The 15229-nt window shown below is 39.1% G+C and overlaps 1 protein-coding gene across 7 annotated transcripts in view; it reads right to left on the bottom strand.

Annotated features, from left to right (window-relative positions):
- Positions 1 to 681: 681 nt before the first annotated feature.
- Positions 682 to 15229, bottom strand: part of LOC309653841 (ELKS/Rab6-interacting/CAST family member 1-like) — a 34009-nt gene continuing 19461 nt past the window's right edge. For 3 of the 7 annotated variants that reach the window (XM_082478635.1, XM_082478633.1, XM_082478634.1), the window contains exon 5: positions 7580 to 8864. In XM_082478635.1, the coding sequence (XP_082334761.1) occupies positions 8666 to 8864 (199 nt within the window). In that variant the 3' untranslated portion in view covers positions 7580 to 8665. Of the gene's footprint in view, positions 2145 to 6244; positions 6343 to 6464; positions 6632 to 7579; positions 8865 to 12465; positions 12750 to 15229 lie in introns of those variants that run through there. The other 4 variants (XM_082478638.1, XM_082478639.1, XM_082478637.1 and 1 more) reach the window with 4 other exon arrangements.

The following is a 15229-nucleotide window of genomic DNA, read 5'->3' as shown; positions in this document are numbered from 1 at the left end:
GAAATCTTTAAAGGTTTGGCAACAAATGTCTGATGAAGCTGTGCAGAAACTCATCTTAATATATAAAAGCACAAGCTTTTTAGAGAACTGGGCATCCATCAATTTTTTTAGATGCATACAATATCAATTCATGAATGAGGTATGTTTATGTCATTAATTGTTATGCTACTATATCAAATATATAAACAAGAAAAAACCCTATAAGTATCTACTTATACAGCTATAGGACATCAGTTAATTATGGTGCAAGTAAGACACCGAAAACCAAGCAGACATTAAAAACAATGAGATAAAGCTACATATAAAAAGGCACAAAAATACGTTTATTTTTAAACGAATAAAAAAGTATGATCCCACTTGTCTTTTTTTAAAAATGGTGTGTAACATACGTATGCCTATATATGCATAGATATTTTATAGAAGAGTATACAAATAATTATTAACAAGTTACATCTCTAAGGAGCTGCACTGAGAGGGTCAAAGGATGAGAAAAGATAAGTTCATTTCATATGTTTTTGTACTTTTGAATTTTTTTTTACCTTGAACATATATTACTTTCATAATTTAAAACTAGCTAATTTTTTAATCCACATTGTCATTTCTTAGTGTCTTTTCTTTAACTGAGGTATAACTGACATGTAACACTGTGTAGTTTCAGGTGTACAACATAATGATTCAGTATTTGTTTATACTGCAAAATATCACCACAAGTAAGTCTAGTTAACATCTGTTACCATATATAGTTATGAAATTTCTTTTCCTGTGATGAGAACTTCTAAGATCTACTCTCTTAGCAACTTTCAAACATGCAGTACAGTACTGTTAACTATATTTAGTCACCATGCCATACGTAACATCACCAGGACTTAATTATTTTATAACTGCAAGTTTGCACCCTTTGACCCCCTTCTTAGTGCATTAAAATCTAGATTTTAAAACAGTTGAGTACATTTACTCAATATTTCAAATATTTCAAAACAAATATATTTCAAATATACTAGTGATTCTACATTATGCATAAAAATTAGACAAAAAAAGTTTCAGAGGCTAAACTTTTACAATGATTGTACAACACTCTCCCCCAAAGTATACTTCAGAATTATTTTTTCTATTAAAAAAATAATTGTGGGCACACTAGAAGTTAGTAGCAAAGTTACAGCAACAACCTACAGTGGGAATAACCCAGGGATTTACAGCAAGCCAAAACATTAATACACATTGACCAAGAAAAAAAAAGAATACTCAAGTGTATAACACGTTTTGCAAAGCTCATGTGTTTCAAAGTTCCCAATTAAAAAGCAATATAGGGACTTCCCTGGTGGTCCACTGGTTAAGAATCCGCCTTCCAGTGCAGGGGACATGGGTTCGATCCCTGGTCGGGGGAATAAGATCCCACATGCCATGGGGCAACTAAGCCCACGTGCCTCAACTAGAGAGCCCGTGTGCTGCCAACTACAGAGCCCATGCGCTCTGGAGCCCATGCGCCACAACTAGAGAGAGAAAACCCACATGCCACAACTAGAGAGAAGCCCGCGCGCCGCAACGAAAAGCTTGTGCGCCGCAACGAAAGATCCCATATGCTGCAGCTAAGACCTGACGCAGTCAAAAACAAACGAACAAACAAAAAGCAATATAGGGGAAGTTTCTACAAGCTAAACATAGTCTAACCATATATCCAGCCATCATGCTCCTAGGTATTTACCCAAATGAGTTAAAAACTTGTGCCCACACAAAAACCTGCATGGGAATGTTTATAGCAGCTTTATTCATAATTGATAAAAACTGGAAGCAACTAAGATGTCCTTCTGCAGGTAATTACATAAACAAACTATAGTACATCAGACAGCAGAATATTATTCAGCGATAAAAAGAAGTGAGTTATTAAGCCATGAAATGAAATGGAGGAATTTTAAATGCATATAGCAAGTAAAAGAAACAAGTCCTGGAAAGGGTGCATACTGTATGATTCCAAATACATGACATTCTGGAAAAGGCAAAACTGTAAACAGTAAAAACAGCCGTGGTAGCGAGCTGGGAGAGCGATGAATAGGTAGGACACAGAGATCTTTAGGGCAGTGAAGATACTCTGTATGACGCTGTAATGGTGGATTCATGTCATTATACATTCAGCAAAACCCACAGAACTGTACAAGACAAAGAGTGAAACCTACTGTAAGCTACAGACTTTAGTTAATAATAATGTACCAATATCGGTTCATCAATTTTAACACATGTACTACACCAATGCAAGATGTTAATAACGGGAAACTGTGGGCAGGTAGTAAATGGGAAAATGCCCTAAAAATAAAGTCTGTTAATTTAACAACAACAACAAGAAAGCAATAGGGGGTATCTCAAAGGCATAGGGAAGGGAAGAGCCCAGCGGAAGGTGCTCGGCTGGGGGTTGTAGTTAAGGTGGGACAAAACCAGGTGACAAGCAAGGAGGAAGGGGGAAGGGCCGCACCACAGCAAACACAGCACTCGTGTGGCCAGGGAGGGGCTGCTGACCCCGTGCTCCTCTTGGGGAGCTCACAGCCAGCCATTTGTTTGTGTTCTCCGCACTCACGCATTCTCCAAGTCTTGGGAACTGGAACATTTCTCTCTCCCGGCTCAGAAATGATCAGTGGAAAAGGAACCAAAACAAGTACCTCATTATGTGTCAAGATTAATCTGGGAAAACTGTGGGCTGTTGACTGAACTGCTTCTCTTAATCGGCTGGTGCTCTAGCTTTAACAGTTCCCAGGAGACAACCTGAAATCCAGAATCTTCTCAAAATAGAAAAGAGTGGGGGAAATTCTGAATACATCACCAAACAGTAAGAGCCTCAAGCCTTTGGAAAGAGCCCAAAGGCCAAAAGCAAGACCTGCAGAGCTCTGTCCACACTGGTGGGTAACCTGATGATTATCTAACAAATTCAGCATGTGTCTACCAGAGTTCCAGAAGAGTGAGAAACCTTGGGATTCGTCTGAGTTAGAACAATCTTTGATTACAGCTGAGTCACCTCTGTGTTCTTAATACAAGTAAGACCTGGGGTCTTTTCACTGTGTCTATCTATTCATGTGATAAATGTCGCCCTCCAGTGTGAAATGGAAGGACGCCCTTGTTCTGTGGGGAAGACAACTGTGGAAGAAGGAGCTATGAGTACGGAGAGAGCCACCTAGAATGCCCCCTCCAAACCCGTCGGCAGAAGGCCTCTTCCTGGGGGCCTCTAACAGATCCTGAATGCTGCAGAAACCCCAGAGGCTTGGGATCTGGGACCTTCCAGGAACTCAAGATCTCTCTTGCTGAGGTCCTTTCCATCATCACATGGACCAAAGTCTTCACCAAAGCCTTTGTGCTTCTCACCGTCTTCCTTACCAGGAAGCTCCACACGCCAGCCAACTATCTCACTGGCTCCCTGGCCAAGACCAATCTCTTGGCTTTCATCTTGGTCATAGCCATCTGCATCACATATACCATCACCCACACCTGGAACTTCGGCCAAATCCTATGTGACTTCTGGCTGTCTTCTGGAATCACGTGCTGTGTGCATCTCTGCATCACTGCTGTGGACGTGTACTGGCCATCACCAACATCCTGTAGTACAATAAACGCCAGATATGCGGCCTCCACAGTCACCACTGTCTGGGCCACTTCATCTCCATCCTGTCGCTCTTCTCCCAGATCTCCTACATGATCTACTCCACAGATGGTGCCTTCTACATCCTGTCCGTGCGGCTCATCACCTTTCACACGGCCTCCGGAAGCCACCATATCACCACAGCCCAGCTCATCAGAGTTCACTCTACGCCCTCAACCCCCAGTCTCGCACTCAGCCAGCTCCCCTCTGTCAACCACCTGAAAATCAAGCTTGCTCATAGAATCCTGGAGCAAGGGGATGTTTGCACCTCAAGAAAGGAAAGCCATCATAAAAATAACTATAGCTCTCTTGAGAACCTTTAACTGCCTCTAAACTTACTGTGTTTTCTGGTTTATTTTATGCGGACCCAAAAATTAAAGCTATTTCTATTTTATCAGCAAACAATGGTCCAGGAAACACATCACGAACGTTGAGTCTAATGATGTTAGTACAGCAACTTCTACAACAAAATAAGTAGGCAGAAAGCACTGAAGGCTCTAAGCACTGAAAATGACAGGTATAGAGGCATTATCTTAAAAGAAGCAATAATAATCTAAACCAGTTTTGAAAGTACCTGTGCTACCTATTTGACAACTGTTTTAAGACAAATCAAAGTCTCTAACATGACAAATTAGTGAGGCAGCTAGTGTACTAAAAGGAGCACAATTACCGGCCCTCTAGAGCCTACGCCACTGGCCCTCCAAGGCGAAAGGCAAAGAGACTAGACAAAGCATAATACATGTCATATTTGTAGGATGTCCTGTAGTGTCAAAAAGCTTGAACACATACTACTAATTCTCCCAACAGGAAAGTTGTTGTCATGGGAAAAGCTGCATTTTGGAATAAGACCAACCTTGTGACAAAACCTGAAGCTACCACTTTTTTAGCTAAACAAATTTGTACAAATTTGAACCTCCCTTATTATGTAATATGTCTCGGACTTTGTTGGTTTGGGGCTTGTTTTTGTTTTGGGGGCGGGAAAGGGGAGCATGGGAGAATGGATACCAAGGTATAAAAGTGTTTTATTAGTGAGTACTGAAATAACTTAATGGATTGGGACTAACATTTTTCTATTTCCTTTAAGAAATGGGAGAAGATAGTTCAGAGTACATTTTGTGAAAATTTTGTTTTAGCTGTACCTCTAAGCATGTATACTATACGTTGACACAGATGAATGTAACATATATTTCTTATTATGTGTCATGGCCTAAAAATTTAGCCGCTGATTATAACAGAGCAATCAAGATCTAAACTCCACTACCAAAAAGTTGCAAGGATTAAACAAGATTACAGATATAAAGTGGCTAACATAAGTGCTGCCACTCTATTTTTACAAACTATGATTATTCCAGGATAATGAGGCATTATTTCTAACTTCAAACCCCTGTTCACAGTTATTAAAAACTTTTTTTAATGTTTATCTAGTTAAAAATAAGACGTGCATTAGTTTGAAACAACCTTTGGGTTCTAACCAATGTACTTGTGACTTGGCAAAATCCACCAACATTACAAATGCATATCCTTTCACCCAGCAATTCTACTTTAAGTAATTTACCTAGAAATATACTTCACATATGAATAAACTAAATATGCACATTTTTAAAATGCAGCATCATTTTACATAACAGCAGAAACTTTAAGCAGACTGTCCATCAGTGGAAACCTTGTAATAAACCGTAGCACATCCACACAGGTGCTGTTGGTAACAATGAAGAAGCCCCGGAAGAAGTTTCAAAATATATTAATGGGAAAAAAGGAAAGGAAAGGAAAGGGAAATAAAGGAATGGTAACATTTGTGTTTAGAGAAACATTTTTGCTTTATATGGATTATGCATAAAATGTTTATGGAAGAACACACAAAGAGGTAAACAGGAAAAAAGAGAATACGTATTTGCCTGTGTATATGTAAACTGTGCCTGGAAGCGTATACAAGAAACGGGGTAAGGGGAAGTGAGCAGTTGGGGGTAAGGTGAGAAGAACATATGTATAAAAATGTAAAGCAAAGTAGCATCCACTAACAAGATACTACAGTCACCCATCTAGAGTGATCAAATTTTTATGTTTACTCATTGAAAGCAAATGAAAACCAAATTAACAGAGGACAGATATTGAACACGGTCCTCTGTACACAAAAGAAAAGCTGAATTTGAGGTTTAGTGAAGAGAGTTTTATTCCTGGGCTATTGTTAGAGGTTAAAAATAAACTGGGACAATGTCAAATATTTCTGATCTATCCCCTCAGTGGAGAAGAACAATAAATACCAGTGTCTACTGTAACTATTATCTCAAAGGTACCCTTTAATTTAGCTAAAAGGGGGAGGGGAAGACAATTATCAGTACTTCCCTTATTTATTACAGTGTTAGCCTCTTTCCAGTTATGATTAAGGTAAAATAGGAAAGAAAGTCTTCCTTTCCTTGACATATGTAGATTAGATGTCATTATAGTAGCATGTGTTTCTATTCAAAATTGCAGTCTTGCAAGAATCCCGGCCCACGTACTACACTAATTCATGGCCCTACAGTTGCCATACAAGACAGAAGATTAGGAGAGGTAGAAGAATGCCAATGCAAATACTCTGGCAATTTACAAGGCACTTTTCAGAGACAGTAGCATGGAAAATACTACTGAAGATACCAAACAGTGTTTACTTCGAAAGTTTAAAAACTGAATATACAGAACAGTTTTCACAATCTACCTCCTGCAGCAATGGTTTCAATTACGACCTGCAAAAATATAAACAGAGGAATGAGAGAGAAACTCTGATAGCACTTAGGTACAACTCAGTGGTAGGAATGAGGACGTGGGTCTGATGCGGGACCCTGGGCTCGGAACACCTGCACCTCACCTTCTTCTGAAGGACATTAACTTTCCGCTCCTTCACATCCAGCATGTCCTTGAGGTCATGGATCTCTCCAGCTTGTGTCCCCTTCTCCTCAGCCATGTCCTGGATTTGTTTTGTCTTCTTATTCAGCATGGTTTCTTCTCTTCCAAACGCAACCGCAGAGCATCCACCTAAGAATATAACATTTTTACAAATGATTAATTGAAAAGAAAGGAACGTAATTCCTTCCAAATAGATGTGTACAGTTGCCTAAATGATACTTTTAGAGTAAACTTTCATTAGAATCAAATAAAATACCACTCTAAATACAACTCTGACTATTTAGAAATGAAACCCTAAAATTTTGTGAGCACTTCCATGATAAAATAACATTTACATCCGTTAAATTACGGTGTAATCAAAATAAACAGATCTGAATAAAGGGGACAAAATTGGAGAATTTATATAAAGGGGTTGAGTTGAGCTTTGCTACTTCTATAAAAGTGGTATAATCTATTATGTTTCTCAAATTTAGAATCATTCGGAGGATTTAAACAGAATGCCAGGCCAAGCCACCAGTTTCTAATTTGGCAGGGTTGGGGCTCAAGAATCAATATTTCTAACAAGTTCCCAAGTGATGCTACACTGCTTTAGAAAATCTAAAAGTAGAAAGAAAACTGTAAGCGTCACCAAACATGACACTTGCTGTATCAGAGACTACAATCTAGCTGCAGCTGACAATCCCATAATGCACTTAGAGATCTGTAAGGCAAAGCAAGGTCTACTTTCAGATCTCAAGACTAGTCAGCTAAAGCTTGGTATCCAGGTACCTTTATCACCAAAGTTTCCTACCATCCATTAGATATAACTTTAAAATAATTAGAAATCTAATATAAGTACTTATGTTTTCTTCCAGTTTTGAGATACAACTGACATACGGCACTGTGTAAGTTTAAAGTGTACAGCATAATTATTTGACTTCCATGCGTCATGAAGTGATTATCACAGTAAGTTTTATGAACATCCATTGTCTCATACAGACACAAAATTAAAGAAATAGAAAACAACCTTTTCCTCATGACGAGAACTCTTAGGATTTTCTCCCTTAATGACTTTCACATACAACACACAGACGTGCTGATTATCTTTATCCTGTTGTGCACCGCACCCCAGTACTTATTTACCTGATATCTGGACGTTTGTACCTTTTGACTGTCTTCATCCAATCTCCCCTCCCCTGATTCCTCACCTCTGGTAACCACATATCTGGTCTCTTGTTCTGTTTGTTTCTCAAGTATAACTGACCTACAGCCCTATGTTACTTCCTGAAACACAGCAGTGTAAGTTGATTTTACTATACATTTCAAAAAGTCTATTACAATACGTCACCACACAATAATATTCCATAGTTACTGACTGTATTCCCCACACTGTACATTTCATCCCCTTGACTCATTTACTTTTGTAACTGGAAGTTTGTCCCTCTTAATCTCCCTCACCTATTTCTTTCCTCTCCCCATCCTCCTCTCCTCTGGCAACTACCTGTTTGTTCTCTATATCTATAATTCTGTTTCAGTTTTGCTAAGTTTGTTCATTGGCTTTTTAAGATCCCACATAGACGCGAAATCACACAGTATTTGGCTTTCTCTGTCTGGCTTACTTCACTTATTAGCATAATGTCCTCAAGGCCCATCCATGTTGTCACAAACAGTAGGATTTCCTTCTTTCTCATGGCTGAATAATAATATACACATACACAGACAACATCTTCTTTATCCATTCATCCACTGATGGACACTTAGGTTGCTTCCATATCTTGGTTCATTAATGCTGTAATGAACATAGGGGTGTATGTATCTCTTATAATTAGTGTTTTTGTTTTCTTCAGATAAATACCCCAGAGTGAACTGCTGGATCATACAGCAGTTCTACTTTTAATTTTTTGAGGAATCTCCATACTGTTTTCCATAGTGGCTGCACCAACTTACATTCCTACCAACAGTGCACAAGGATTCCCTCTTCTCCACAGACCACAGACTCACCAGCACTTGTTATTTGCTGGCTTTTGGATAATAGCCACTCTGACAGGTGTGAGGTGATATCTCATTGTAGTTTTGATTTGCATTTCCCTCATGATTAGTGATGTTGAGCATCTTTTCACGTGCCTGGTGGCCATCTGTATGTCTTCTTTGGAAAAATGTCTACTCAGATCCTCTGCCCATTTTTTAATCAAGTTTTTTTTTTTTGATGTTGAATTGTATGAGTTCTTTGTATATTTTGGACCCCTTATTGAATACATTATCTGCAAATATCTTCTCCAATTCAGTAGGTGGTCTTTTTGTTTTGTTAATAGTTTCCTTTGCTGTGCAAAAACTATGTAGTTTGATGTGGTCCCACTTGTTTAGTTTTGCCTGTTTCCCTTGCCTGAGGAGACCTATCCAAAAAAAATTACTAAGACCGATATAGAAGAGGGTACTGCCTATGTTTTCTTCTAGAAGTTTTATGGTTTCAGGTCTCACATTTAAGTCTTTAATCCATTTTGGTTTTTTGGTTATTTTCTTAAATTAATTTATTTATTTTTGACTGCGTTGGGTCTTTGTTGCTGCACGCGGGCTTTCTCTAGTTGCGGCGAGCGGGGGCTACTCTTTGTTGTGGTGCGCGGGCGTCTCATTGTGGCAGCTTCTCTTGTTGTGGAGCACGCGCTCTAGGCACACGGGCTTCAGCAGTTGTGGCTCGCGGGCTCTAGAGCGCAGACTCAGTAGTTGTGGCACACAGGCTTAGTTGCTCCGTGGCATGTGGATCTTCCTGGACCGGGGCTCAAACCTGTGTCCCCTGCATTGGCAGGAGGATTCTTAACCACTGTGCCACTAAGGACGTCCTTTTAATCCATTTTGAACTTGTTTTTGTGCATGGTGTGAGAGAGCAGTCCAGTTTCATTATTTTTCATGTAGCTGCCCAGTTTTCCCAACACCGTTTGTTGAAGAAGCTGTCTTTCCCCCACTGTATATTCTTGGCCCTTTGTCATAGATTAATTGCCCATATAAATGTGGATGCATTTCTGGGCTCTCTATTATGTGCCATTGATCCATGTATCCATTTCTGTGCCAGTACCACACTGTTTTGAATACTGTAGCTTTATATTATAGTTTGAAATCAGGGAGCATGATACCTCCAGCTTTGTTCTTCTTTCTCAAGACTGTTTTGGCTATTTAGGGTCTTTTGTGTTTCCATACAAACTTCAGAATTATTCTAGTTCTATGAAGAATGCCATTGGCATTTTGTACTGATTTTAAAATCTATTCACAGCAACTTTCATTAAACATACTCACACACCAAATTCTTTTGTTTTTTTGCTTTCCCACTAAGGATTTATAATTCAGCAAATAGTTACACATTTGATTACAGAAAAACAGGGAGGTGGGTTTCTTTCTGTTCAACAAAAATGTAACATGAGTCACACATGCAAGCCACTTCTGAAATTTTTAATTTTCTAGCAGCCACATTAAAAAGTGATAAAGGAACAGGTAAAATTAATTTTAATAATATATTTTATTTAATCTAATATATATACACATTATTGTCATTTCAAACCTATAGTCTATATAAAAAAACTATTAACAAGCTATTTTACGTTTCTGTTTTGTACTAAGTCTTCAAAGCCCAATGCATATTGTAATTGACACTTATGTCACATCTCAATTTGGACTTGCCATGTTTCAAGTGCTCAATAGCCACATGTGGCTGGTGGCTACACACTGACAGTGCACATCTAAGATAACAAGTACGTTTCTACAGAACATCTTTAATCTTGAACTTGTCCTATATTATTTTTCCTGTCTGAATGTAGAATAACCCACAAAGAAAAAAATAGGTCAGACTTCCTTGGTGGCGCAGTGGTTAAGAATCCGCCTGCCAATGCAGGGGACACGGGTTCGAGCCCTGGTCCAGGAAATTCCCACATGCCACGGAGCAACTAAGCCCGTGCGCCACAACTACTGAGCCTGCGCTCTAGAGCCCGCAAGCCACAGCTACTGAGCCCGTGTGCCACAACTACTGAAGCCTGTGTGCCTAGAGCCCGTGCTCTGCAACGAGAAGCCACTGCAATGAGAAACCTAATTCTTTTTTAAAATAGGTAATATGGGTAATGACTCACAGAGAGAATACCAAAACATCAGGAAATATTATTATTACCTTATATCACAACTATATTATTACATCAATAACATATTGAAACTATATTATATCAAAACAATAACGTATCTGAGAACCAGTACTGTATGTTTAGTGGCACTTACTGCTCAATAAGTATTGTGGAAAATTTCCTAGGAGACCAGTCTCATTTGAGACTGATATAGATAAGCCATCATGTACTTACAAATTACGTTGGACCACGCTGGAGAGGAAAAACATGTAAATAAACAACATTCCACTCTGCTAAACTCTATTTCTCTCAACCACTTCAATGCCACCAGTCTCACCAAGCCAGAAATAGGGGAAGCCGTCTTTTCAGGTCCCATTTATAATTCGTCAGCACAAGTTCCACTGCCCCCTCAATAAACACTCTTGCACCTGGAATTTTCCTCTATTCTACTTTAATTAATGATACAGGGTAAACCTTATTACATTCTGGAAAGGTCCACCTAAGAACTTTCAAACTCTGAAAATCTTATTTCTGAAACACGGTTCTTTCCTTTCTTCTACGCCTACTAAATCTACTCTTTGTCCATAGTATAACCTCTGACCTATCATCCCTAACTTTTTGTTATTCACCTCCATTCTGGTTTTATTTATTTTTCTCCCAGCCTGAGCAATCATTTCAAATACAGCCTCACATCATCTTTTTTTTTCCAGGCATGTTTATTTTTACAAACCTTTACTTCTGTATTAAACAGTTTTCTCCATTCTACCCTCAGACTTCTGAACCTTCCTACACATGGTCATGTATATGCTTGCCAAGCACACACACAGTATATCAAAAGTCCTCAGAATTCTATTCTCAAGCATCGTATTTTCTTCCCTTGTATTTTCCCTGTGGAAAAATTCAATTTCCCATGGTAACCGGCAAAACTGGTACTTTGAGAAGAAAGCAGACCCAAGATCTCAAAGCTAAAAATAAGTGATGGAGCATGGATTTAAGATTAAATGGTCTGTCTTCAGATCCTAAGCTCTTAACCACTAATTCTGTGAGATTTCATATATGTAAAATTCTAGAAAATGCAAACTAATTACAGTAACAGAAAGCAGACCGAGGGTTGCCTGGATATGAGGGAGGAAGTGGGGAGGAGAGAAGAATATCAGGGAGAGGCAGAAGAAAGGGGTTACAAAGAGGGACAAGAAAACCTTGGGGACAGGGGTTCTTTATCTTGACCGTGCCATTGGTTTCAGAGGTGTATGTGCCAAAACTTACCAAACTGTACATTTTGAATATATGCAGTTTATTTGATGTCAATAAATTTGATTTTTTTAAGTAAGCAAAATTAGAAAGCATGGTATTAGAACAGGAATAAACCAACAGACGTTTGCCACAGAAATGCAAGCCCAGACACACACACTCACACCATTTAGTGACCCATACACATATAAACAGAGGTGACACTGTAATCAGTGAGGAAAGCACAGAGTATCTGATAAACTGTTCTTAGACAACTGGCTACCCATACTGGGGGAGGGGGGAAGAACCCTGACTCGTATCATACACAAAAATGAATTCTAGATGAATTAAAGCTTTATATATAGAAAGCAAATCTTTAAAACTTTTAGAAAGAAAGATACTGTTTAAGTATCTTTTAAGACAGGGCAGCATGGAAGGATTTTTTTTTTTTTAAAGACCCAGAAGGGATACATCGTAAAGAAGAAATACTGGTAAAGCCAACTACGTTAAAATTCAGAACTCTTACACGTCATTTACCATCTTAAAATGTTTTAGTATTTTACCTATATTTTAAGTGCCTGAAATAGTTCTTAGTACACATACTACTAAGGAAAATAGAGGCATATTTATACTAACTTTTTTTTTTTAATTTATTTTTATTTTTGGCTGTGTTGGGTCTTCGCTGCTGTGCACGGGCTTTCTCTAGTTACAGCGAGCAGGGGCTACTCTTCATCGCAGTGTGTGGGCTTTTCATTGTAGTGGCTTCTCTTGTGGCAGAGCATGGGCTCCAGGCACACGGGATTCAGCAGTTTTGGCACGCAGGCTCAGTAGCTGTGGCTCGTGAGCTCTAGAGCGCAGGCTCAGCAGTTGTGGCGCACAGACTCTGTTGCTCCACGGCATGTGGGATCTTCCTGGACCAGGGATCGAACCCGTGTCCCCTGTATTGGCAGGCGGATTCTTAACCACTGCGCCACCAGGGAAGTCCCTACACTAGCTTTTTAAAATATTGATATTTTGTGAACTGGTCAAAATAAATATGATGCAATACTGAACTTCAAGTTTCAAAATGTATGACCATTTACAATCACTCCAAAAAAATTAAATACCTAGGTCTAAATCTAACAAAACATGTATAGGCTCTGTATGCTGAAAATTACAAACGGCTAATGAAAGCAACTGAAGAAGATCTAAATGAGTTCTTCCCATGAATAGTATATGAAATGGAAACTTGACATGTGTAAAGATAGCCAATCTACTTAAATTTTTCCTCAAAGATGAGGAAAAAGAAAAGATTACTCAGCAGTGACCAAAAAAAAAAAAAAAAAGTGTTTTACTGACAAACAGTAGAACTACAATAAGCCAAGCCCAGCGAATCCAAAAGATGTTACATTACAAATTTCCAGTTTTGGTGCCTGAATTCAGCACTAGAGAGCTCAGAGCAAGAATTAAAATCCAATGCAGAACAAAGATGGAATACATGATCACCACTGAGTTCTCCAATGGTCCTTTCTAAAGTGCAAGGTGACAAAATTCCTTAAGTTACCCCCAGTTTTCCTTCATCTACCTATTAAAATCAGAAACACTCCACTATGCAAAGAAGGAAAAAAGGTCCAGAAGGGAAATGTCAGAACAGACTGAATATTTATTCAATAGGGAGAAAAGAACTGCCACCACAGAGCAAAGATTCTTGTGAATAGGAAATTCAACGACCAGGCTGTCGAGATGCCAGAAGAACTCACTGACCCTTATCCACCTGGCGTTTGTTGAGGCTCAGCTCCAGCCGGCCTACGTGGCTACTAGTCCCATCTGACAGCATCAGATGTGGCTCCTATTAGTGAACCCATTACAGGGCATCCATCAGTCAGGGCGAGTCAAGAGGGAGCTCCTGGAACCCTCTGACCCGCTGCACAGTTAAAGAGGTCAAAGTCTTAGAAAGTACACATGCCAGAAATCTAAAAATAAATAAATCTCATGCCAAGTCATTTCTACCTAATTCCTACATTCTAGTTTGTATTCTGTATACTATATATTCCACTTCTAATATGTATTCTATATATCCCAATAACCACAAGCAAAAGAACAAAGCAACTCACCTTAAAAACATTTTACCCAATACTCTTGAAATACACTATTAAATTCTTATTGCAGAAGTCAAAAGCCCAGACATTTAAACCTGTAGATAAGTTTGAACTGCCTTGTCTCTCAGTTCTTCTCAGCATTAATTTCAGAAAAATGAAAGGCTTTCCATCTGTGGGTCAGGAATCAGAATACAGCAGGAAAACGTCCCTCATCACTTCTAAGTGTTTCTCATTCTGATGGGACCAATGTCTCAGGATAATAACTGTGAGGCCTCATATTGCTGCTTCTTTACCAAAAGTACCCAGATGCCCCAGCTGCACTTTTACGTTAGATCCCTGACTCTGCTAAGTGACCTGGAAATGGGCCTGCACTAACCACTCATAGATACCTGCATGCCGATTTGAGGGAATGTCAGGTATGAGACCCGCAAGAACTGGTGACTGAAAAAGGTAAAGAATGAAAACTCCTGTTATAAACATACAAACCTTTGGTGTTACTGCAGTGGGAAATGCAGGTTTTGATATTAAAAATATTTCATATCACAAATATTAGCCACAGAAACTACCCAAGCCCACAGTCTAATTACTAAGTGATCTTTTCAATTCAAATCACCTGTGTACACTTTTTCTTGATCTGCTTTTTCATGCAATGCAGAATTTAAATGGGCTAGTCTGGAGAGCTGAGATAAAAATAACCACAAAAACCACTTTGCTACTACTAGATTAATTGCTCTGAATTCTACACTGATCTTTTGGTTTGGTGTGAACTAAATTCAGAGTATAATTTTGCGTGAGGTCCATATTTTGCAAACCACAAAAAACATATTCAGGAAAACCCCTCACAGACTAGCAGGACACACAGTCATCACCCTAACACCATTCTTGGCAGGAGGAATAAGACCTTTTTCATTCACATCAACTGAGCTGGAGGAACAGCATCTAACCAGCTTGCCAAGCATCCACGTCTGTGGCAAACAGGTTATGCCAACTTCAACAAAATCAGAAGGTTTTTCCTCCACAAGACTTTCTCTACCAAAGGACATGAACAGAAAAATGGCTACCTTGCTGTTTTGGCCTTTTACTTCTGACCACAAAAGTATTAATTATCTCAACCCATCTTAACCTTCTTTTGTTTTACATCAATAAACAGATCTACCTAACAGCACATTAGCACTAGTAACTGCATGCCAGTGACAAGGGCATGTTTCCTATATTTATTTATTTATTTATTTTTGGCTGTGTTGGGTCTTCATTTCTGTGCGAGGGCTTTCTCTAGTTGCGGCGAGCGGGGGCCACTCTTCATCGCGTTGCGCGGGCCTCTCACTATCGCGGCCTCTCTT

The sequence above is a fragment of the Balaenoptera physalus genome (assembly GCF_965194825.1).
Source record: "Balaenoptera physalus genome assembly, contig: HAP1_SCAFFOLD_2545, whole genome shotgun sequence".
NCBI lineage: Eukaryota > Metazoa > Chordata > Mammalia > Artiodactyla > Balaenopteridae > Balaenoptera > Balaenoptera physalus.
The sequence above is the reverse complement of the archived record's forward strand: the minus strand, read 5'-3'. Positions and strand labels throughout refer to the sequence as shown.